This window comes from Aegilops tauschii, chromosome 5, assembly GCF_002575655.3.
Source record: "Aegilops tauschii subsp. strangulata cultivar AL8/78 chromosome 5, Aet v6.0, whole genome shotgun sequence".
Lineage (NCBI taxonomy): Eukaryota > Viridiplantae > Streptophyta > Magnoliopsida > Poales > Poaceae > Aegilops > Aegilops tauschii.
In genome coordinates, this window is record NC_053039.3 from 73,019,871 (window position 1) to 73,045,900 (window position 26,030).

Here is a 26,030-nt window from a genome sequence, read left to right on the forward strand (position 1 = left end):
TGTCTCAAACTACCGTGTGTGTATATATATATATATATATATATATATATATATATATTATACATCTGGGCTATTCTGTTACGCGTAACAGAATATAGGATGCCCGTGCGTTGCCACGGGCTAACAAAATATATGCACAACAAAAAATATGCTACTAAAAATGTATATACAAAGAGAAATGCCATGTGATATGGGAGTGATAGACAACATGCGATGATATTGCATGCTTGTGATGCGGTAGATAAATACATCTCCTCGTCATCTTTCCCTTCCCCTCCCTATCTCACAATCTTTTGTTCTTCGTGTGTTTCTCATGGGGCAAGCATAATCATTGATATGAATAGTCATGAAAATATCAGATCACTACAACGCACACACACACAAATTATAAATTTGACAAGCATGTTGGTCGATATTTAAACAGGGTAATAAATAAACCAAGATGTGAGACTATTCTATGGTGTACCTAATAAAAAAAATCCTTTGTGATTCAGTTGTATATATGTAACTGTAGAAAAATATTGACATACGCAAGAGATTAAAAAAAGCACCATGTCATACATACACGTATTTGATTTGTTCCCATGTTCTATCCACCTTCCTATTCTCCACTAATTCCTCCTTCAAGTCTCCATCTTCCGACTAAATTCAATCAGATCTGAAGCTCATGCATCCTCCTTTTTGTATTGGTCTTCGTATGGTCTTCCTGCCTTTTGTATTGCCTGCATTTATAGCACAGATCTAATTTTTGCAACCAAGATTTGAGTTCCCAATTAATATGATGTGTTACAAATTTTGTAGAGTACTAATAATTTCTAACGACCCTTGTTGGCTTTGCTTTCTTCTACTCGGAAATACCAGAGCATCTTACGAAAATGAAGCTTTCCAGTACTACTCTTTGCAAGTTTAATCCAAGAAGCTCCACGACCATTGTAACCTACAAAAATGAGGAAACATATATCAGATTCAGTGACGTTGTAGTTGTGTTCTCTCCCAGAATAAGCTAGTCAGATGCATCTTTCCAATACTACTCTTTAGTAGTTTCGCGCCCTAATGGTAAAGTATATAGATGCAAAAGGATTTTGCATACTACTAAAATGCATAGCCATTCCAATACACCGATCCAACAAGCACATTATCGTTGTCGGTTAGTGGTTGCCGGTTGTCTATGCTGGTTGTCTCCCTTATCACTTAAGGGGCTTTGGCGAGACCAAGTTCTAATCTCTGCAATTTTACTTCAATCCTCTGCATTAGTGTCATTAATTCAGTGGCGCCATCCGAGCTAGCGGCACTATCCAATCCAATTTCCTATAAATCATTATTAACAACTCTCTTCTCTTTTTACATGTTTTAAAAATCTGCATATTTTCTTGGAATGATTTCAGTAACATAATTGAATGGCTCGGTATATGCTCACATATCCCCGCTCTTACAAGCTACCATAAAGCTTGTATCAGACTGGTAGTGTATACTATATTGCTAACTCTAAGATTGGATTTTGTGTTAACTATAGACAACAACAACAAAGCCTTTAGTCCCAAACAAGTTTGTGTTAACTATAGAATCTTGAAAAAAGAAATAGTGGGCTGATTAGATATAATAAGATTTAAAATAGAAAATAAATGATGAATAGCAAATGACCATTTTAATCAAGCGCTAGAAGTCGCTGCACACTTAAAAAAACAAGCTAATTGCACATCAGCTCCGTCTCGATTCGGTGCCACATTAGAATTAGAGGAAATTTAGAGAGGCAGATCACATTCTTTGTTTGTCTAATGCCAACTTTAATCATACACTATGAATCTACAAAGTTGACTTGTCCAACAAATTTCTGAATTTAATTAGTGTGACTACTTGTTGGAAAGAAATCATCATCATATGACAAAACAAATACCCAAAATATGTTCCCATCACATGACACAACCAAGATGTGCAGTCAACCATGAGGTTGCAATGAAATGTAAGAACAAAGAATTACAGTCGGTTGGGTGGGTTGTGGTCACGTGTGATGAGGATAGTGAGCCCGGCAGCGTAAATGCCGTCAGTTATCTGCTCCTCCGTGGACGCTGACCCAAACACACTGGAGCCCGACTTGCTGTAGATGAGCGACAAGATACCCATCTGGTCATTAGTGGACTCCCTAACAGAAGGGAGCCCATAAATAGGAGGTAAAAAAAGAAACAAAACAGAGTGCGAGTCCCCAAGAACCACATAACGACCAGTTCAAAAAAGAGAAAGAGCCACGAATCGATTCTCACCTGATAGGTTGTCCTCTGTGTATAGCACCTGAAAGTATTGTCGGGAGATAGAAAAGGAGTAAGGGCACAACAGAATACAATATCATGTCATGATGAGTAAAAGGTGTATGTTTGAACATACCATCCTATGGCTTTGTTTGGCAAATATCTTGGCATTCCCTGAAGAAAAGGTTGGCCAGTAGCACAAGTTTAGGTCCTAGTTTTCAGTACAATCAGTTCGGTTCGATAGTCTCATTTGCCGCCATAGTGTTTTGTTTTCTAGTTACACGCCCACCCTGAAATACACCAAATAACTTGATTTGAGATATGGTCGACAGTGTTTTTCTCATTGTTCAGTACCATGCACATATCCTTTTCTTAAATGCATAAACATGATTCTTTTAATTACAAAGGCCAATAACCAAATAACATGCACGCTTTTTAATTCATTGTTGGATTGGATGCAAATGTAGCAACAACCTTTTCTATTATGAACAAAAGTGTAACACCAGCCTGGTGGTCAGAAATTAACTATAGTTAAAACCCACTAAATATGGTTGGATAAATTAGAAAAGAAAACTTGTTTGTTTAAGAAATTAAAGCATGATTAAGAAGTTCCCTTATCTCTAATTGATGTGATCTCTACCACAGCAAGGCTTCTATGCCTGAATATTGAATATACAGTGTTTTACAGAGAGTTTATGTCAGAAACTGGTTCCCTAATTTTCTGATACTCCACCCATGTAAATCTCGAGACTTGTAGCAGAGATATATATGTAGCACAACAAACTGCTCTCAAACTTGATAGATGCTTACCAGGGGACAAATGGGCAATGTCTTCACTTCTCTTGGCAGCATGAACATTCTTCGTATACAATATGTCTGTTTTGGATGCTTGCATCGTGGCTCCACCAATGGACACCCTACGGTTTACACCACCCATCGAGTGTCTAGGCGCCTTCTTTATACTTTGAGGCTTGGATGGACTTGGTTTTGAACCGTAGAGAGTTGAACACCGACCGTCCTTCTGCCCACCCCTCTGCCTCGAGGTGGATGCTGACTGCCCTCCATCCCTAGCCGACGAGAGAGAGTGGAGATGAGGAGAAGCTAAGATGGGGCGAAGACGGTGGTGGATAGTATGTAAACAAACATTGCAAGTAATAGTATGAGAAATAATTGTAAAGAAAAAGGACAACCAAAAATCAATTTACCCGCACTTTACCAAATTTGGCAAAATACTCTTTGAAGTCCTCCCTTAAAACTATTTCTTTATGAAGAAGCAGAATCTACATGATTCTATTCTACAAGAGACACCACTCTTAAAAGAAATAAAATAAAATAGGAACTTAAGAGGTCATCAGGCAAGACATAAGAAAATAATGACTACCATGCAGCAAAAATAGCATCAAGACCAGGTGCGAGTTCACACGCCCTTATGTTGATTTGGTATAGTTCCTAGGGCTGAAATTAGGGAGGAAATTGCAGTAACATTAAACCTGAGCGTGCTTACCAATGAGGCGTTGATACAAACTGGATTCTGTCCTGGGCATCTCACTCTTCCAATAAGAAACGTAAAACCAACCTAGAATAGCATATCCGCATAGTCAGGGTAAGACCGGAATCCAAATGCAAGAGGATCAGCACATAACTTTATGCCCAAAAACAAACATGTCATCATTCTGTTGTTAGTATCAACTATGTGCAGATTATCATACAAGATTTCCATTACCCTGAACATTAGTACAAGAGACGAAAAGGAAACCTATAAACTAAGATTTCTAAAATAAACAAAAGAAGCTACTACTGTGCATCATATCCCACAATTAATTCATGATGCTAGCGAAGCTGTACAAGAGCCCAAAAAGAAACCTATAGTATTAAGTGCAGACTTCATCTGAATAGCCTTGCTTGTTCAGTGTTCCTAGTTATTGTGCGGACTTCAATCCTAATTTAACCGACCTCATCTGGGTCTCGAATCAAATGTACCACAGCTCAAAGAGCCGCAAATCTGAAGATATACTAAAGAGCCGCAGTTTTCTTTGCTTCAGTCTTCCGCCCTAAAATATAAAGCGCCCATTCAACCTGCAGGTTGCAGTTTCAAGTATTCACAAGGCAAAACAAGCACGAGAAAGTAGCCTGAACCCTGCAAGCCAATTGTTTTCCTCACTTCTGAACCCACACTATGTTGGGAAATGTTCCGCATCACGAGTGCAGACGTATCAAACGGACCAGTCCAAACTCTAAGCATCAACAAATTCAGTTTTGAACAATAGAACTCAAACGAAACAAAGCCGCGAGAAACCCAACGGTGCAGCCAGGAGCAAATCAAGAATCTCTAGGTGGTCGTTTTGAACACATACATACAAATAATAATGGCAGATTGATGATAAGCTACAAGCACCACTACAATTTGTACGCACTGCTTGGGTATCCTGCAAATAAAACAGAGGTAATAAATTCCTTATAGCTAATCACGTGAATATAGCAAATTGATTACCTGTGGTTTGATTCCATGTACTCTATCCAAAATAGATCAAATCTGCAGGACATCCTAGGCTATGAGTGGTCAGCTGTAGATGCTGTTGCTTGTGCTTTTGCACCAAAGGGGCCTGAAGAGCCCCATCTCCCTTCAACAACCTCTGAATAGTAAAGAACATCATATAACAAGTAATTAGGAAAAAGATAGTCTAATCGAAATCAATTCGTTCGACTAACCATATGTGCATAGTGACAAAAGTATGTTTCACAGGGGGATTGCAAAGTATGTTGCAGCCTCAGAAGCAAGCTTCATGCGTTGCTGATGCTCAAAGTTGATGTATATATATTAACCCCACCGTCCCAATAAGGTGAATAAATCTGCGAAAGAAATAAACTTGGCTTAGACCCAAAAGTAAGCTAGCTTTAAATAAATCCTTACTGATGGCGCCAGTCATATAGGATTGCCCATAGCTTTTGCACTTTCTCTCTGCAATCAAATTCAATCACCATGACATAAATCAACAATATATACACTCCATTGCGAACATACAGAATGGGGAGAACCAAAACACCTTGATGTATTCATATTATCCATAAGTTGTAAGGATGGAGCTCCAAATGCAATAGCAAACATGAATCGTATTTCTTAACTGTGGTAAGACAAAAAAATTGGGATGATTAAAACGAATTAGGAGGATGAAACTGGTGGGGGAGGGTGTCGTCCAGAGCGGTGCAGAGTGGTCACTGGAGGTCGGCCTCCCTCCTCAGCTTCTTGGCGGACGAGGGCGGCTATGGATGGCGATGTATATGGTGAGCAGCCTCTGGCCTCCCCTGCTCCCCAATGATCCTGCTCGACGCCCGCGCTGCCCATTCACCGCTGCCATCGCTTGCCAAGTTGAGATTGAGTGAGAGAGAGAGAGAAAGAGAGAGAGAGGAAAAAAATAGTGGAGGGAAAGCTCAGAAACTGGTGCTCATACAAAGAAAAGCAATCAGATTATTGGATACATGTGGTTTTAGAAAAAGCAAAAATGTAATACATACAACATCCACTAAAAACTGTAACAAAGTTTGCTCGATTGATGCCAAACCTACTGTGAACTTCACGCTAGGCACAACAATATCCCCTCTATTTTTTCAGTTCAGAGCAACACAAAATGAATTGTAAGGATGGAAACCTACTGTGAACTCGTTTTCTGATGGCTAGCAGCAACATAAAACAACAACCACTTATATAAACTGAACCAAAAAGGAAAATGATCCAGAACTGAACCAAAACGTCATGTTTCCGATTTCTGATATTTTTTCCTCCAATCTCCTGCAGACAGGAGAGCAGTATTGCACTATAAATAAATAAACAAACTTGAGAATCTGAATACTACTGTAAGGCATAAGATGTCCTTGGCATAATTATAATAAAGAAGGGAAAAACTGAACCAAAATGTGGTGTGCACCTCACGTCCTCAATGGATGCATGCACAAGATGCTGCTGCAGGTGATAGATATTGTGAGCCACCTGGTGGTGGGGGTAGATAAGATTGGATGGGGGAAGCTCACCTCACGTCCAGCCGATGGCTGCTCCACCTCCTCTCCTCTCCTCTGGCCGTTGTACCACCTAGAGACAAGTGAAGAGAGAGACACGTAGGGGTCAGAGAAAGAAGAAGCCGCCTGCACATCACTCACTCACTCACGCATCACAGGAACAAGGAAGAAAACCAGAGGAAGAAGAAGAAGGAAGGGGATCTGACCTAGGGCGCCATGGGTGGGGCTCGATTGCTAGGGTTTTGGGCGGCGGCTACGGGGTGGAAGGAGGTTGCTTCGTGGTGGAGGAGCCGAGCCGGCGGTGGTCCTCTGCTGGTCGACGCAGCCAAATCCATGAGATCCAAATCCTTCGCTTTCGCTCGACGCGCTAGGGGCGGCTACGTTGGCCTCCCCGCCTTCAGATCCAAATCCATCCCGTCACCCGTATTCCTCCCTCATCTGGCCATGGAGATCAGCTCATCCTCTCCCGCAAGTGGGGCGCCTTTGATGTGAGACCGAGTGCAGCGGCGAAGGGATGAAGGGCGGCGGAGGAGAAGGGATGAAGGCGGCGACGAACGAGGTCAGGGAGTCTAGCGTGCGAGTCGTTCTCGCTCGAGGGCATGCGACTTCGCTCGTACGTGCGGGGTTTTTTTCCGCTGGTTATTTTTTGTAGGTTTTTTTTATCGCTGGTTAATCGTCGTAGATTTTTCTTCGTCCTGAAGAGCGCGGGGGCTGGTGGAGGACTCGGTACGTGGTTTTTTCGGCTAGTGGCGGGTCAGCGTGAGGTGGGAGGAGGTACCAAAATAGGTACCAAAAAAACCGGGTGAGGTGGGACGAAAATAAACCTAAAACGGAGACTACCAACTGAGACATTAGGAGTAGAGACTGATGAATTCAAGCGGTTGAACTGATGAAATTCGAGCGGTTGAACTGATGCTTTCTGTTTCTGTTAAAAATCGTCTTCTTTAGTTCAATTTTTTTTGCAATTCTTTTTATCGAAACGCGGCGTGTAATATATCGTTGGAAAGCTGTTGACATCTACATTACAATCATATAATTTGTTTTTGCAAAAAAATTATGGTTTAAGAGCAGTTTTGAAAAAACCGTTTTTTTTTCAAAACCGAAAACGTGAATCGTATTTTGAACTTAATTTTCAAACGGTTTGTCGGAATTGAGCAAATGAGATGGCGTTGGAAAGCTTGTGAAAATCCGCATCTTCCATATATCTACTATTTTTCAAATTCTATATGATTTAAAAGTAATTTAAAAATAATGAAATTCTGGGCGAAACATATTTTCGCTGTTTTTTGCAAACGGTTTGTCGGATTGACCCAAGTGATACGGAGTTGGAAAGTTATGGAAAATGCACAACTTTTGCGTATAGAAGGCCTTTTCTAATTCCTTACTGTTTAAATACGAATTCAAATACGGTTAAAGTTGGTTTTGAACGTGATTTTGTTAAAAAGTTTATTGAAATGGGGCAAATAATATACCATTGGAAAGCTACCAAAAATGCGAAATTTAGTCATGTTGAACATTTTCTCAAATTCGCAATCGTTTAAGAGTAATTTTGAATACCGCAAGACGGATCCTGTTGTTTTCCCGTCTGAAAAACAAAGTACTCGTACTGATATATGTGTGTGTTTGTACTGAGCTATTTTTTTAGAGTAATTTTGAATTGTTCTGAAAAAAGAGCACTTGTATTGATGTTTGCATGAGTTTGTACTAAATGTGTTTTCACTAACTAGACTTTGCTCTGTTTTTGGATAATATTTTCGCCCGTAAGTTTTCAACGGTTTATTGTATCGTCGCCCTTGTACTTGCATGGTTTGTATCATTGTACTGAATGATATTTTTTTTAAAGAAAATGTTTTTTATTCTTTTTTCTAAACTAAACATTTTTTTACAATGATGTTCTGGACTTCTCTTATTTTACGACTTGTACTTTTACCATTTTGAATTGCATGGAGTTTCTTTTTGCTTGAACTTTTACAATTTGAATTTCTGACATTTCTTTTATTCCGAACGGACCACCATTTTTAACTTGTACTAATCAATATTTTTAATTAAACCATTTTTCTTTGTAGAACGGACCATCATTTTTGTTTGTACAGATCAGTTGTAGAACTTGAACGTCAACGTCACAGAATTACACTTTGGACGGATCATCCTCTCCCATCTGGACTGACCACAAAACTTGCATCAGGAAACTCACAAAAATAAGGAGGATTACAACGAGATCGATGAGAATGTATGAACCATAGCATTTTTAGCTCAATAAATACTATACACAAAACAAGCAGAACTTATTAAACAAGATGTTTTTAAAGTTTCTCACATTAACACTTTTTATAATACAAAACCGAATGGTTCACTTTTACCTCCTCTTTTTTAAGTATTACAAACTGATGAACTAAAATAAAATTGTGAGCACAGTGCATTTTTGTACCACAGTTGGTAATAGGGGCACATTCCATGTGAATTGTATAAAAGGTAAGTACCAGTAAAAATGGATTGCTGGTGTTTTTATAGAGTTTGTAGTACCATCACAATCAAAGTTCGTACTGACATAAGCTCTGGTCGTGCTCCAGCCAGAAAAAGATACATAAGTACACTGCGGCCAAAGTATTACAAACTGACAAACATAATCAGCCACCTCGCTAGAACAGAGCATCTCAGATGCCTCTACTCCCATTGCCTTTCCTTGTGCAGGAGGCTGTTGACGGAGCAGACAGTGACACAGGGGGCCATGGTAACGACACGCGCAGTGACGCAGGTCTCCGAACTGATGGTCGCGACGAACTCGGCCACCCTGAAGCCATGCGGTTGGACCGAGCATGGCGCTGAAGTTGAGTAGAACATTTAGGAATTAGGATAATTAGGAAACAACAAATAGGTGAAGAAAATCGTGAAGTGAAATGAGTTATAGAAGACAGTATGCATTACACCTTGCTGATTTCTCAACTGAAACTGTTTACTGCACAGCTGCCATATTTGACTGAGCTACCGTGAAGTTGCTGGAATGGACAAAAGTCTTAATCAGAATCTCACCAACGTTTGAAACTAGAATGAATTTCTGAAAACTTACCCAGTTTGGTTAGCTGCTGACTTGAGAAGAGCCATCCTTTTTGCATCGAAGAGCTGTTGTGATGTACTGAGCAATTGTTTTTTTTACCTTACAAAATTATGTCCGATGAATCTCTCTAATATGGATGTGTGAACCTTCCAAAATTAAATATGGATGTGTAAACATGGCATCTTCTTTTTTCCATAAAAACAACAGGAGCGCATCGGCATAGTTATTCATCTCCATATCAATAATACTTGGCCACCAAAAACCCGACAAATGTTTTTTCTTGAAAACACACAACACATTTTTGGAGTGCATCAGTACAAGCTGACATTTTTCAGTTTTTAGAGAAATCAGAAGAGAAATTTTAAGGAGAAGAACATTATAAGTTTGCAACCATTAAAGAATTAAGTTCCTATGGCTAGTAGCTATGCATGTTTTAAGTGAAATCTCGGTAAAAGTAATTTTGTACTCCCCATGTAGTAATACCTGGACTTGCTGTCACATGTCTTCTTTATAGCAATACTAGACTGATTTTATATATCTTTATAACAATACTGGGCTATTTTTTGTTTTTTTGTATGAACTGTTTGTATAATACATACTGTACCACAGTATATCCTATAGATATTCTTCATCATAAAGGACCACAACAGCCATCATTTCAAAAATGAACATAGAACGGAAAATGGAATTTACTTTCAGTCTCGATAGCGAGCCTCTCAAGATCATGATCTGCAAGGAAAAAAATGGAGCAATATTGGCAAAAAAATCATACAAATCAGATGAACTATCACATGCAATAGATTACTTTCTTTCTTTCAGGAATAAGAACAAACATCCATGGAGCACAAAATGGAAGCGGTCGGCAAGTAGATGCAAAAAATGGTTGCCAAACTAGCAAGATGCGGCCTAAACCAACAGAATGGTCTTGAACTGTAATTCAGCAACCATTATTTGGATCCATTTAAACTAAAAGGGAGCTCCGTTTTTCAGCTGCAAGATGAATTGAAAAAGCACACAATGTTGATCTGAAGAACCACCATATGTCGAACTGAACATACACAAGAAAAGGACTGGCAGCCAGTCAGCAGATGTCAACTGAACTACTAGATGTCAATATATAAATTGATGTTTTTTTGCAGGTTTTTGGGAATGAGAATTCATGTTTTGTAACTACATAAAAGTTCTAAATATGTATACTGCTCCATAAGAAATGTTATTACTGCATATGCCCAAACTATTTAGCTTCTATTTGACAACAAAGAAACATCAAAAAGGATTATTTAAGTTCTTTTAGGCATATAAACAAATAGCTTGAGAGCAACAGGAATAGTACAAGTTCTCCAATGCAAACAGAACAAGGTTTACCAAGCATATAAGAACAAAAAGGTAGAGTGCACCCAATTGGTTCGGGCCTCTTTTCCAAACTTTGTGCATGCTAGATATAACAAACGAGGATCCAGCGATCAAAATATAAATTTAATCACACCAATTGGTAGAGAGAGACGTAACAGCACAAACACACTCCATCTTTGAGAACACAGAGAGAGTTGTAGACGGCTATGGGTGTTCCACCCCCGTGATCACTCAGTTTTGCTTCGTTTGGTGTTTCGTTCCCGTGTACCAAAAGCTGACCTTCAGGAGGTGGCGAAGAAGAACGGCCAACGACCAACGGTGACCAATGGCCATAGCCACCCATAGCGTGACGGCCGACGAAGACGGTAGTGTCCAACAACTTCCCTGTCCTGGCTCATTGCGGGACATGCATTGGACTGATATGTCTTCAACGTATCTATATTTTTTGATTGCTCCATGCTATATTATCTTCTGTTTTGACCATTATTGGGCTTTATTATACACTTTTATATTATTTTTGGGACTAACCTATTAACCGGAGGTCTAACATAGAATTGCTGTTTTTTGCCTATTTCAGAGTTTCGCAGAAAAAGAATATCAAACAGAGTCCAAACGGAATGAAACCTTCGGGAATGTGATTTTCGGAACGAACATGATCCAGAGGACTTGGACCCTACGTCAAGAAAGCTACCAGGAAGCCACGAGGTAGGGGGCGTGCCTACCCCCTTGGGCGCGCCCTCCACTCTCATGGGCCCCACGTTGCTCCACCGACGTACTCCTTCCTCCTATATACACCTGCGTACCCCCAAACTACCAGATATGGAGCCAAAAACCTAATTCCACCGCCGCAACCTTCTGTACCCGTGAGATCCCATCTTGGGGCCTGTTCCGGAGCTCCGCCGGAGGGGGCATCGATCACGGAGGGATTCTACATCAACACCATAGCCTCTCCGATGAAGTGTGAGTAGTTTACCTCAGACCTTCGGGTCCATAGTTATTAGCTAGATGGCTTCCTCTCTCTTTTTGGATCTCAACACAATGTTCTCCCCCCTCTCTTGTGGAGATCTATTCGATGTAATCTTCTTTTGCGGTGTGTTTGTTGAGACCGATGAATTGTGGGTTTATGATCAAGTTTATCTATGAACAATATTTGAATCTTCTGAATTCTATTATGTATGATTGGTTATCTTTGCAAGTCTCTTCGAATTATCAGTTTGGTTTGGCCTACTAGATTGATCTTTCTTGCAATGGGAGAAGTGCTTAGCTTTGGGTTCAATCTTGCGGTGTCCTTTCCCAGTGATAGTAGGGGCAGCAAGGCACGTATTGTATTGTTGCCATCGAGGATAACAAGATGGGGTTTCATCATATTGCATGAATTTATCCCTCTACATCATGTCATCTTGCTTAAGGCGTTACTATGTTCTTATGAACTTAATACTCTAGATGCATGCTGGATAGCGGTCGATGTGTGGAGTAATAGTAGTAGATGCAGGCAGGAGTCGGTCTACTTGTCTCGGACGTGATGCCTATATACATGATCATACCTAGATATTCTCATAACTATGCTCAATTCTGTCAATTGCTCAACAGTAATTTGTTCACCCACCGTAAATACTTATGCTCTTGAGAGAAGCCACTAGTGAAACATATGGCCCCCGGGGTCTATTTTCCATCATATTAATCTTCCATCAACAAGCTATTTCTGTTGCCCTTTTATTTTGCTTTTATTTTACTCTGCATCTTTATTATAAAAATACCAAAAATATTATCTTATCATATCTATCAGATCTCACTCTCGTAAGTGACCGTGTAGGGATTGACAACCCCTTATCGCGTTGGTTGCAAGGATTTATTTGTTTGTGTAGGTGCGAGGGACTCGTGCGTGGCCTCCTACTAGATTGATATCTTGGTTCCCAAAAACTGAGGGAAATACTTACGCTACTTTGCTGCATCACCCTTTCCTCTTCAAGGGAAAACCAACGCAGTGCTCAAGAGGTAGCAAGAAGGATTTCTGGCGCCGTTGCCGGGGAATCTACGCAAAAGTCAACATACCAAGTACCCATCGCAAACCCGTATCTCCCGCATTACATTATTTGCCATTCGCCTCTCGTTTTCCTCTCCCCCACTTCACCCTTGCCATTTTATTCGCCATTTTTCCGTTCGTCTTTTCGTTTGCCTTGATGTCTTACTTGGCTCGTTTGGTTGAAATAGTTGAGTATTTATTCCTAAACAGAGAAGCTAATATCTATGGATCCTCATCCGCTTGCCAATCTTTTTAAGAGATCCAATTATGGTGAACCAATTCCTAGTGATTTGGATGCACTAGATTATCTTTATAAGGTTTTGCTTGAAATCCGTGAATCTGAAAATTGTGATGAAGTGCTTTATGAAGTGATTCACGATAGATCTTTGAATAAAAAGCATGATTGCAATGATTTTATTACAAATTCTATTGATGTAAATTATGCTAATAATATGCAAAACCCTAAGCTTGGGGATGCTAGTTTTGCTATGTCCACTACCTGTTGCAATAATCATGATTGGGGAGATTCTTCTTATGATCTTGAAAATTTATTTAAGCCCCATGATGAATATAAGATTGATAATAGTGTTTGCAATAATATTGAAAGTGGGTTTGGAAGAGTGTCAACTTTAGATCCCACATATTTGGATAATATTCAATCTTATGAAATTTTTGATAAAAGTGGGCTTGGAGAAATCATGACTTTAGTTAATGATAATCCCACTATTTTGGAAGAGTGTCAACTTCGCATGCATGTGGATCGTGTTGAGAATATGTTATGTGATAGCTATATCGTTGAATTTTCTTATGATCCTACATGTAATTATTATGAGAGAGGAAAATATGGTTATAGAATTTTTCATGTTACTAAATTACCTCTCGTTATGTTGAGATTGCTATTGTTCCTTTCCGCTTCCTTGCAAATGCTATTTTTTGCTTGCTATGATAATTTGTTTTTCCATAAGATTCCTATGCATAGGAAGTATGTTAGACTTAGATGTATTTGTCATGTGTTTTATGATGCTCTCTTTGTGCTTCAATTCTTGTCTTTCATGTGAGCACCATTAAAATTATCAATGCCTAGCTAAAAGGCTTTAAAGAAAAACGCTTGTTGGGAGACAACCCAATATTTTTAGTTGCTGTTATTCAATAAATATTTGTTCTAGCCTCTGGTTAGATGTGTTTTTATGTTTTAATTAGTGTTTGTGCCAAGTTAAACCTATAGTATCTTCTTGGATGATAGTTATTTGATCTTGCAGAAAATTCCAGAAACTTTCTGTTCACGAAAATAATTGTTAAAAATCACCAGAATGTGATAAAATATTGATTCCAATTGCTGCTTATCAATAAACAAATTTTCTAGGTCTTCCTATTTTAGCTGATTTTTTGGAGTTCCAGAAGTTTGCGTTAGTTACAGATTACTACAGACTGTTCTGTTTTTGACAGATTCTGTTTTTCGTGTGTTGTTTGCTTATTTTGATGAATCTATGGCTAGTAAAATAGTTTATAAACCATAGAGAAGTTATAATACAGTAGGTTTAACACCAGTATAAATAAAGAATGAGTTCATTACAGTACCTAGAAGTGGTCTTTTGTTTTCTTTCGCTAACAGAGCTCACGAGATTTTCTGCTGAGTTTTGTGTTGTGAAGTTTTCAAGTTTTGGGTGAAAGATTTGATGGATTATGGAACAAGGAGTGGCAAGAGCCTAAGCTTGGGTATGCCCATGGCACCCCCAAGATAATCTAAGGACACCTAACATCCAAAGCTTGGGGATGCCACGGAAGGCATCCCCTCTTTCGTCTACTTCCATCGGTAACTTTACTTGGAGCTATATTTTTATTCACCACATGATATGTGTTTTGCTTGGAGCGTCTTGTATGATTTGAGTCTTTTATTTTTAGTTTACCACCATCATATTTGCTGTACACACCTTTTGAGAGATACACACATGATTCGGAAATTATTAGAATACTCTATGTGCTTCACTTATATCTTTTGAGTTATATAGTTTTTGCTCTAGTACTTCACTTATATCTTTTAGAGCACGGTGGTGGATTTTTTTTATAGAAACTATTGATCTCTCATGCTTCACTTAGATTATTTTGAGAGTCTTAAATAGCATGGTAATTTGCTTAAATAACCCTAGTATGCTAGGTATTTTAGATTAGTAAAAACTTTCTTATGAGTGCGTTGAATACTAAGAGAAGTTTGATGCTTGATGATTGTTTTGAGACATGGAGGTAGTGATATTAAAGTTGTGCTAGTTGAGTAGTGGTGAATTTGAGAAATACTTGTGTTGAAGTTTGCAAGTCCCGTAGCATGCACGTATGGTAAACGTTATGTAACAAATTTGAAACATGATGTGTTCTTTGATTGTCCTCCTTATGAGTGGCGGTCGGGGACGAGCGATGGTCTTTTCCTACCAATCTATCCCTCTAGGAGCATGCGCGTAGTGCTTGGTTTTTGATGACTTGTAGATTTTTGCAATAAGTATGTGAGTTCTTTATGACTAATGTTGAGTCCATGGATTATATGCACTCTCACCTTTCCACCATTGCTAGCCTCTTCGGTACCGTGCATTGCCCTTTCTCACATTGAGAGTTGGTGCAAACTTCGCCGGTGCATCCAAACCCCGTGATATGATACGCTCTTTCACACATAAACCTCCTTATATCTTCCTCAAAACAGCCACCATACCTACCTATTATGGCATTTCCATAGCCATTCCGAGATATATTGCCATGCGACTTTCCACCATTCCGTTTATCATGACACATTCATCATTGTCATATTGCTTTGCATGATCATGTAGTTGACATAGTATTTGTGGCAAAGCCACCGTTCATAATTCTTTCATACATGTCACTCTTGGTTCATTGCATATCCCGGTACACCGCCGGAGGCATTCATATAGAGTCATACTCTGTTCTAGTATCGAGTTGTAATCATTGAGTTGTAAATAAATAGAAGTGTGATGATCATCATTTTCTAGAGCATTGTCCCAAGTGAGGAATAAAAAAAGGAGAGAAAGGCCATAAAAAAAGGCCCAAAAAAATGAGAGAAAAAATGAGAGAAAAAGATAGAAGGGACAATGTTACTATCCTTTTACCACACTTGTGCTTCAAAGTAGCACCATAATCTTCATAATAGAGAGTCTCTTGTTTTGTCACTTTCATATACTAGTGGGAATTTTTTCATTATAGAACTTCGCTTGTATATTCCAACAATGGGCCTCCTCAAGTGCCCTAGGTCTTCGTGAGCAAGCAAGTTGGATGCACACCCACTTAGTTTCTTTTGTTGAGCTTTCATATATTTATAGCTCTAGTGCATCCGTTGCATGGCAATCCCTACTACTTGCATTAACATCAATCGATGGGCATCTCCATAGCTCATTGATTAGCCTCGTTGATGTGAGACTTTCTCCTTTTTTGTCTTCTCCACATAACCCCCATCATCATATTCTATTCCACCCATAGTGCTATATCCATGGCCACGCTCATGTATTGCGTGAAGGTTGAAAAAGTTTGAGATTACTAAAGTATGAAATAATTGTTTGGCTTGTCAACGGGGTTGTGCATGATGAGAGCATCCTTGTGTGACGAAAATGGAGCATTACTAAACTATATGATTTTGTAGGGATGAACTTTCTTTGGCCATGTTATTTTGAGAGGACATAATTAATTAGTTAGTATGCTTGAAGTATTATTATTTTTATGTCAATATTGAACTTTTATCTTGAATCTTTCGAATCTGAATATTCATACCACAATTAAGAAGAATTACATTTAAATTATGCCAAGTAGCATTCCACATCAAAAATTCTGTTTTTATCATTTACCTACTCGAGGACGAGCAAGAATTAAGCTTGGGGATGCTTGAGACGTCTCCAACGTATCTATAATCTTTGATTGCTCCATGCTATATTATCTTCTGTTTTGGACATTATTGGGCTTTATTATACACTTTTATATAATTTTTGGGACTAACCTATTAACCAGAGGCCCAGCCTAGAATTGCTGTTTTTTCCTATTTCAGAGTTTCGCAGAAAAAGAATATCAAACGGAGTCCAAACAGAATGAAACCTTCGGGAACGTGATTTTCGGAACGAACATGATCCAGAGGACTTGGACCCTACGTCAAGAAAGCTACCAGGAAGCCACGAGGTAGGGGGGCGCGCCTACCCCCCTGTGCGCGCCCTCCACCCTCGTGGGCCCCATGTTGCTCCACCGACGTACTCCTTCCTCCTATATATACCTACGTACCCCCAAACTACCAGATACGGAGCCAAAAACCTAATTCCACCGCCGCAACCTTCTGTACCCGTGAGATCCCATCTTGGGGCCTGTTCCGGAGCTCTGCTAGAGGGGGCATCGGTCACGGAGGGCTTCTACATCAACACCATAGCCTCTCCTATGAAGTGTGAGTAGTTTACCTCAGACCTTCGGGTCCATAGTTATTAGCTAGATGGCTTCCTCTCTCTTTTTGGATCTCAATACAATGTTCTCACCCTCTCTTGTGGAGCTCTATTCGATGTAATCTTCTTTTGCGGTGTGTTTGTTGAGACCGATGAATTGTGGGTTTATGATCAAGTTTATCTATGAACAATATTTGAATCTTCTGAATTCTTTTATGTATGATTGGTTATCTTTGCAAGTCTCTTTGAATTATCAGTTTGGTTTGGCCTACTAGATTGATCTTTCTTGCAATGGGAGAAGTGCTTAGCTTTGGGTTCAATCTTGCAGTGTCCTTTCCCAGTGACAGTAGGGGCAGCAAGGCACATATTGTATTGTTGCCATCGAGGATAACAAGATGGTTTTTTTATCATATTGCATGAATTTATCCCTCTACATCATGTCATCTTGCTTAAGGCGTTACTCTGTTCTTATGAACTTAATACTCTAGATGCATGCTGGATAGCGGTCGATTTGTAGAGTAATAGTAGTATATGCAGGCAGGAGTCGGTCTACTTGTCTCGGACGTGATGCCTATATACATGATCATACCTAGATATTCTCATAACTATGCTCAATTCTGTCAATTGCTCAACAGTAATTTGTTCACCTGCCGTAAATACTTATGCAGTGAAACCTATGGCCCCCGGGTCTATTTTCCATCATATTAATCTTCCATCAACAAGCTATTTCCGTTGCCCTTTTATTTTGCTTTTATTTTACTTTGCATCTTTATTATAAAAATACCAAAAATATTATCTTATAATATCTATCAGATCTCATTCTCGTAAGTGACCGTGTAGGGATTGACAACCCCTTATCGCGTTGGTTGCGACGATTTATTTGTTTGTGTAGGTGCGAGGGACTCGTGCGTGGCCTCCTACTGGATTGATACCTTGGTTCTCAAAAACTGAGGGAAATACTTACGCTACTTTGCTGCATCACCCTTTCCTCTTCAAGGGAAAACCAACGCAGTGCTCAAGAGGTAGCATGGACCAACAAGAAAAAGATGACTGAAAATTTTGTCACAACATAATTGCAAATCAACATCTAGCTTCTTATACAACAGAGATCTACCCAACTAATCAACATATGAAAGTCTGATACATACCAAATTGGTTCAAGATGATTACCAGAACAAAATGGATGCTATTTTCATATTTGAATTTCTACTAATTGGACTTGTGACAGGGAAGTAGATGGACTGAAAAGTGGGAACTATTATAAATTTTCTATACAATATAAAACTGAAATTATTTTTTGAACACGCACACTGCACTGATTCAACTTTCCTTTACGAACTGATGATGAATACATACTGGGATGCTACATGGGGGCTATCGATGACGTGAATCACGCCGAGTTGGACTACGGAGCTGGACGTCCTCGAACCCCCGTGGTTCCTCAGGTCGCACTATTTCACCAGTGAAGCAGAGGCGATGGAGTTGGAGCGGGGCACGCCAACAGCAGCGAGATAGAACGGCCGGGGATTGTGGCATTGAACTTCCTGCACGCGGCAGCGGCGCATCGATACAGTGCGGGCGGCCATCCCGGCACTAAGAGCTGGGGGATGGAAGCACGGGGTAGCCTCCGGCGTTGTTGGGGAGGGAGGCGGCAAGCGGCAGCGTGGGGAAGGGAGGCGGCTTCCAGTGGCGTGGGGGCGGAGGCGACGACCGGAGGAGTGGGGGCGGAGGCGGCGGCCCGCGGCGTGGGGTGCGAAGGCGGTGGCCCGTGGCGTGGGGTGCGGAGGCGGCACCCAGCGGCGTGGGGGACGGAGGCGGCGGTCGGAGGAGTGGGGACGGAGGCGGCGGCCCGCGGCGTGGGGTGGAGGCGGCGCCCGATGACGTGGGGACGGAGGCGGCAGCCGGCGGCGGTGGAGCGATGCGTTGCGAGGGACTGCGGGAGCGATGCGAGGGTTGCGGGCCTTTTTCATTCTTTCTTTTCGGTGCATAGTGTTTGGGCATCGCAAAAACGGATCGAGCCCTATATAGGGCCGAGGGGGTAACAGAATAATATTCTGTTACGGGTAACAGAATAGTCCAGCCCTACATATATATATATATATAGGGCTTAGGGTTTTCCGTACACATATACATATATATATATATATGGATTTTCCCTACATATATATAGCCCTAATATTAGCAGAATAACTATTCTGATAACACTTCCGCACTGCACGCTCAACGCAAGTGCACGTCATTGTTTGAACGAAGTGTGCTGCAGTACTCACGCGAGTGAACTTCTCGTCGCAAAAAACTGCACGCTGTATTTTTCGGTACCTTTTTTGCTCTAATTTTTAACCGTTTGTCGGAATGAGGCATGTAATATACCGTTGAAAAGCTATGGATTAGGCGCTACTTTGTCATGTTGAACACTTTTCGAGATTCCTCGCGGTTTAAGAGCAGTTTTGAAAATGGTGCGGCCCATGACGAGTGGCAGCGAGTGTTTTTTCGCGATTTTTTCTAAACCGCTCGTCGGAATGAAGCAAATGATACACCATTGGAAAGATATCATCAAGGCGCTTCTTTTTCATATCTATTATTTTTCTAAATCATTACGATTTAAGAGCAGTTTCAAAAATACTAAATCGCGGAATTCTATTTTTCAAATTTTTGCAAATTTTCAGTACTGTTTTTGCTCTAGTTTTTTAACTGTTTGTCCAAATGAGGCCTGTGATACCCTGTTGGAAAGCTACGGACGAGGCGCAACTCTCATATGTACAAATGTTTATGAGATTCCTTACGGTTTTGAATTAATTTTGAAAATAGTGCAGCAGACGAACTAGTGGCAGTTTTTTCGTGAATTTTTGCAAACCGCTTGTCAAAATGATGCAAATGATATGCCGTTGGAAAGATATTGACGAGGCACAAGTTTTTCATGTAGAACACTCTCTCTAATTCTTTACGGTTTAATAGGAATTTCGAATTTACCGAAATGCGGACACTCTGTTTTTCGCGACACCCAAATCGACGTGCGTACTTCATCCGACTGAAAACCGTACTGCATCGGACGAAACACCGCACCGCATCAGACGGGTAAGAGAACTGCATGGTTTCTTTTATTCAAAAGTAATTTTGTCAAGGACGAGAAAGTAGAGTGCACTTCACATCGGGTGTAAATGAACCACAACCCTATCAAGAAGTGAACCGCATTACTTTTCTTCGCTTCCGTAACAATTTTTTCGCACTTACGGGATGAACAACATCATACGGCCGACCGCACTGCTTCATACTAAAAACCGCACTGCATCAGACGTGCAAGCGACTTGCATAAATTTTTTGTTGGACATAAATTTTCCATGACGAGGAAGTGGACCACGCTTCACATCGAGGCGTAAGTGAACCGCAACACTACCGAAAGTGAACCTCGACACTACGAAAACTACATCCGAGGACCAAACACACTGCATGTGGTCATGTAGTCGACTGAATTTTGAGACACACGAAACAAATTGCACTTCATACAGAGTGGTAATGGGTTGCTACACAAATGGATTGGACTACATTTTTTGTCTCTCTCCCAACAAATTTGTTCAATACACTACAAGCACCCTCACCGGTGGACTGCACACCCATCCGCACAGCAGCGACGACCCATGCGGACTGCAGTGTTGCGCCCAAATGAACTGCTCATGATACGCCCGAGGTGCTCACGTCGAGCAACGGTCCTGGATCTAGCAGCAGAGCGGAGCGGCCGCACTGCAGCACCGCTGCGACTGAACCGCGTTGGGAGCCCAAGAGTACTGCACTCTCCGCACCCCCGTCGGACCCTGTAGGACTCCGTGCATGATACAATGTAACCCTGCATCAGGAAAAGGAGCTGATTTCTTTAATTTATTTTCTAACTAAAAGAAACGGGTTAACTAAACCCATCTCATAGCAAACTGCAGGGCACTGAAGATTTTTCAACCGCAAAAAATCAAAATAGTGTACTGCAAGACCAACTTCCCCCAATAAATTTTAAACTCAAAATAAAATGCCACTCGGGCACTTTTTCTCAACCACATGATCCTTCTTTGTCCTCTATCACTTTCAGGGAGCAACCGAGCGCACTGCTTCACACCCACAAGCATACTGCTCGTCGGAGGTGAGCTGCACGGGGTAGTGGCAACCGAGCGCACTGCTTCACACCCACAAACATACTGCTCGCCGTAGGTGAGCTGCATGGGGGCGGCAAGCGAGCTACACGGGGGAGCGGCAACCGAGCGCACTGCTTCACACCCACAAGCACACCGCAGCGCGGATGAATTCAACATCAACCAAAACAAACTTCATACTGGGGGAGGAGAAATTGAGGGGGCACACACCCACTGTACTGCACGCGGAGTCACGGTGCACTGCACCTGCACAACCGTGCTGCTCCAGCTGCGGAGGTGGGCAGAGGGCCGGCTCACCGGCGGGGGGGGGGGGGGGGGGGGGGTGGATCCCGCAGCAACTCCTTGGGGGAGGCCCGATCCGGTATCTCGGGGGCGCGGGGAGGCCGATCCGGCCGCGTTGCATAGTTGGGGGGAGCCCCCGGCCTGGATCCCGATCCAGTGACCCCCAAGGTGGGAGGTGAGCGCGCTAAGGGAGGGGAGTTGGCTGGAGGAGATGGCGTCGGTGTAGGGGCCGCAACACGGGATCCAAACCACGGGGTAGGGCGGAGAAAGAAGTGGGCTCGGGCAGGGCCAGGGCGCCGGCGCCAGCGACGAAGGAAGTAGGGTTGGCGAGGTAGGGTTGACTGGGGAACACTGAAGGAAAATATGCCCTAGAGGCAATAATAAAGTTATTATTTATTTCCTTATATCATGATAAATGTCTATTATTCATGCTAGAATTGTATTAACCGAAAACTTAGTACATGTGTGAATACATAGACAAACAGAGTGTCACTAGTATGCCTCTACTTGACTAACTCATTGAATCAAAGATGGTTAAGTTTCCAAGCCATAGACATGAGTTGTCATTTGATTAATGGGATCACATCATTAGAGAATGATGTGATTGACTTGACCCATTCCGTTAGCTTAGCACACGATCGTTTAGTATTCTGCTATTGCTTTCTCCATGAATTATACATGTTCCTATGACTATGAGATTATGCAACTCCCGTTTACCAGAGGAACACTTTGTGTGCTACCAGACGTCAGAACGTAACTGGGTGATTATAAAGGTGCTCTACAGGTGTCTCCGAAGGTACTTGTTGGGTTGGCGTATTTCGAGATTAGGATTTGTCGCTCCGATTGTCGGAGAGGTATCTCTGGGCCCACTCGGTAATACACATCACTTAAGCCTTGCAAGCATTGCAATTAATGAGTTAGTTGCAGGATGATGTATTACGGAACGAGTAAAGAGACTTGCCGGTAACGAGATTGAACTAGGTATTGAGATACCGACGATTGAATCTCGGGCAAGTAACATACCGATGACAAAGGCAACAACATATGTAGTTATGCGGTTTGACCAATAAAGATCTTCGTAGAATATGTGGGAGCCAATATGAGCATCCAGGTTTCGCTATTGGTTATTGACCGGAGACGTGTCTCGGTCATGTCTACATAGTTCTCGAACCCGTAGGGTCCGCACGCTTAAAATTCGATGACGGTTATATTATGAGTTTATGAGTTTTGATGTACCGAAGGTAGTTCGGAGTCCCGGATGAGATCGAGGACATGACGAGGAGTCTCGAAATGGTCGAGACGTAAAGATCGATATATTGGACGACTATATTCGGACATCGGAAAGGTTCCGAGTGATTCGGGTATTTTTCGGAGTACCGGAGAGTTACGGAATTCGCCGGGGAGTATATGGGCCTTATTGGGCTTTAGGGGAAAGAGAGAAGAGAGGCTGCGCGCCCCCCAAGGCCTAGTCTGAATTGGACTAGGGGGAGGGGCTGCGCCCCCTCCTTCCTTCTCTTCTCTCTTCCCTTTCCTTGACTCCTACTCCTATTACTTGGAAGGGGGGAATCCTACTCCCGATGGGAGTAGGACTCCTCCAGGGCGCGCCATAGGGGCTGGCCCTCTCCCCCCTCCTCCACTCCTTTATATACGTGGCCAGGGGGCACCCATGGACACAACAATTGATCTCTTAGCCGTGTGCGGTGCCCCCCTCGACCATAATCCACCTCGATAATATCGTAGCGGTGCTTAGGAGAAGCCCTGCGTCGGTAGAACATCATCATCGTCACCACGCCGTCATGCTGATGGAACTCTGCCTCAAAGCTCGGCTGGATCGGAGTTCGAGGGACGTCATCGAGCTGAATGTGTGCTGGACTCGGAGGTGCCGTGCGTTCGGTACTTGATCGGTCGGATCGTGAAGACGTACGACTACATCAACCGCGTTGTGCTAACACTTCCGCTTTTGGTCTACGAGGGTACGTGGACAACACTCTCCCCTCTCGTTACTATGCATCACCATGATCTTGCGTGTGCGTAGGATTTTTTTTGAAATTTCTACGTTTCCCAACAGTGGCATCCGAGCCTGGTTTTATGCGTTGATGTAATATGCACGAGTAGAACACAAGTGAGTTGTGGGCAATATAAGTCATACTGCTTACCAGCATGTCACACTTTGGTTCGGCGGTATTGTTGGATGAAGCGGCCTGGACCGACATTACGCGTACGCTTACGCGAGACTGGTTTTACCGTCGTGCTATGCACATAGGTGACTAGCGGGTGTCAGTTTCTCCAACTTTAGTTGAACTGAGTGTGGCTACGTCCGGTCCTTGCGAAGGTTAAAACAGCACCAACTTGACAAACTATCGTTGTGGTTTTGATGCGTAGGTAAGAACGGTTCTTGCTCAGCCCGTAGCAGCCATGTAAAACTTGCAACAACAAAGTAGAGGACGTCTAACTTGTTTTTGCAGGCCATGTTGTGATGTGATATGGTCAAGGCATGATACTATATTTTATTGTATGAGATGATCATGTTTTGTAACTGGGTTATCGGCAACTGGCAGGAGCCATATGGTTGTCGCTTTATTGTATGCAATGCAATCGCCCTATAATTGCTTTACTTTATCACTAAGCGGTAGCGATAGTCGTAGAAGCAATAGTTGGCAAGACGACAACGATGCTACGATGGAGATCAAGGTGTCGCGCCGGTGACGCTGGTGATCATGACGGTGCTTCGGAGATGGAGATCACAAGCACAAGATGATGATGGCCATAACATATCACTTATATTGATTGCATGTGATGTTTATCTTTTATGCATCTTATTTTGCTTAGATCGACGGTAGCATTATAAGATGATCTCTCACTAAATTTCAAGGTATAAGTGTTCTCCCTGAGTATGCACCGTTGCGAAAGTTCTTCGTGCCGAGACACCACGTGATGATCGGGTGTGATAAGCTCTACGTTCAAATACAACGGGTGCAAAACAGTTGCACACGCGGAATACTCAGGTTTAACTTGACGAGCCTAGCATATGCAGGTATGGCCTCGGAACACTGAGACCGAAAGGTCGAGCGTGAATCATATAGTAGATATGATCAACATAGTGATGTTCACCATTGAAACTACTCCATCTCACGTGATGATCGGACATGGTTTAGTTGATTTGGATCACGTGATCACTTAGATGATTAGAGGGATGTCTATCTAAGTGGGAGTTCTTAAGTAATATGATTAATTGAACTTAAATTTATCATGAACTTAGTCCTGGTAGTATTAGCATATCTATGTTGTAGATCAATAGCTCGCGTTTAGCTCCCCTGTTTTATTTTGATATGTTCCTAGAGAAAACTAAGTTGAAAGATGTTAGTAGCAATGATGCGGACTTGGTCCGTGATCTGAGGATTAACCTCATTGCTGCACAGAAGTATTATGTCCTTGATGCACCGCTAGGTAATAGAACTATTGCAGGAGCAGATGCAGACGTTATGAACATTTGGCAAAGCTCGGTATGATGACTACTTGATAGTTTAAGTGCACCATGTTTTACGGCTTAGAACTGGGACTTGAAAAATGTTCTGAACGCCACGGAGCATATAAGATGTTCCAAGAGTTGAAATTGGTATTTCATACTCATGCCCGTGTCGAGAGGTATGAGACCTCTGACAGTACTTTGCCTACAAGATGGAGGAGAATAGCTCAACCAGTGAGCATGTGCTCAGATTGTCTGGGTACTACAATTGCTTGAATCAAGTGGGAGTTAATCTTCCAGATAAGATAGTAATTGACAGAATTCTCTTGTCACTATCACCAAGTTACTAGAACTTCGTGATGAACTATAATATGCAAGGGATAACGGAAACGATTCCCAAGCTCTTCGTGATGCTGAAATTGACGGAGGTAGAAATCAAGATAGAGCATCAAGTGTTGATGGTTAACAAGGTCACTAGTTTCAAGAAAAAGGGCAAAGGGATAGAAGGGGTACTTCAAGAAGAACGACAAGCACGTTGCTGCTCAAGAGAAGAAGCCCAAGTCTGGACCTAAGCCTGAAACTGAGTGCTTCTACTACAAAGGGACTGGTCACTGGAAGCGGAACTGCCCCAAGTATTTGGCGGGTAAGAAGGATGGCAAAGTGAACAAAAGTATATTTGATATACATGTTATTGATGTGTACTTTACTAGTGTTTATAGCAACCCCTAGGTATTTGATACTGGTTCAGTTGCTAAGAGTAGTAACTCGAAACGGGAGTTGCAGAATGAACAGAGACTAGTTAAGGGTGAAGTGACGATGTGTATTGGAAGTGGTTCGAAGATTGATATGATCATCATCGCACACTCCCTATACTTTCGGGATTAGTGTTGAACCTAAAAAATAAATGTTATTTAGTGTTTGCGTTGAGCATGAATATGATTTGATCATGTTTATTGCAATACGGTTATTCACATAAGCTTGAGAATAATTGTTGTTCTGTTTACATGAATAAAACCTTCTATGGTCATACACCCAATGAAAATGGT

General features: G+C 41.7%; 1 protein-coding gene across 18 annotated transcripts; it reads right to left on the reverse strand.

Moving 5' to 3' along the window:
• Positions 1 to 471: 471 nt before the first annotated feature.
• LOC109785173 (uncharacterized) lies at positions 472 to 6,832 on the reverse strand. 18 transcript variants are annotated; one of them, XM_073499867.1, is made up of 10 exons: positions 6,461 to 6,832; positions 6,270 to 6,327; positions 4,953 to 5,592; positions 4,735 to 4,876; positions 3,748 to 3,819; positions 3,455 to 3,538; positions 3,054 to 3,310; positions 2,380 to 2,417; positions 2,259 to 2,286; positions 472 to 937 (listed from the first exon to the last, which is right to left on the reverse strand). In XM_073499867.1, exons 7-10 carry the CDS (start codon positions 3,178 to 3,180, stop codon positions 816 to 818), a joined length of 315 nt encoding a protein of 104 aa, XP_073355968.1. In that variant the 5' UTR covers positions 3,181 to 3,310; positions 3,455 to 3,538; positions 3,748 to 3,819; positions 4,735 to 4,876; positions 4,953 to 5,592; positions 6,270 to 6,327; positions 6,461 to 6,832; the 3' UTR covers positions 472 to 815. The 18 variants fall into 18 exon arrangements, 5 of the variants coding, with proteins under 5 accessions (XP_073355968.1, XP_073355971.1, XP_073355970.1 ...); XR_012184160.1 differs by lacking the exons at positions 3,455 to 3,538; positions 6,270 to 6,327; positions 6,461 to 6,832 and adding exons at positions 1,979 to 2,140; positions 4,197 to 4,319 and having other exon boundaries at positions 563 to 937; positions 2,380 to 2,533; positions 5,155 to 5,202; positions 5,288 to 5,302; XR_012184154.1 differs by lacking the exons at positions 6,270 to 6,327; positions 6,461 to 6,832 and adding exons at positions 1,979 to 2,140; positions 4,197 to 4,319 and having other exon boundaries at positions 563 to 937; positions 2,380 to 2,533; positions 3,449 to 3,538; positions 4,953 to 5,241.
• Between the last annotated feature and the right edge of the window lie 19,198 nt (positions 6,833 to 26,030).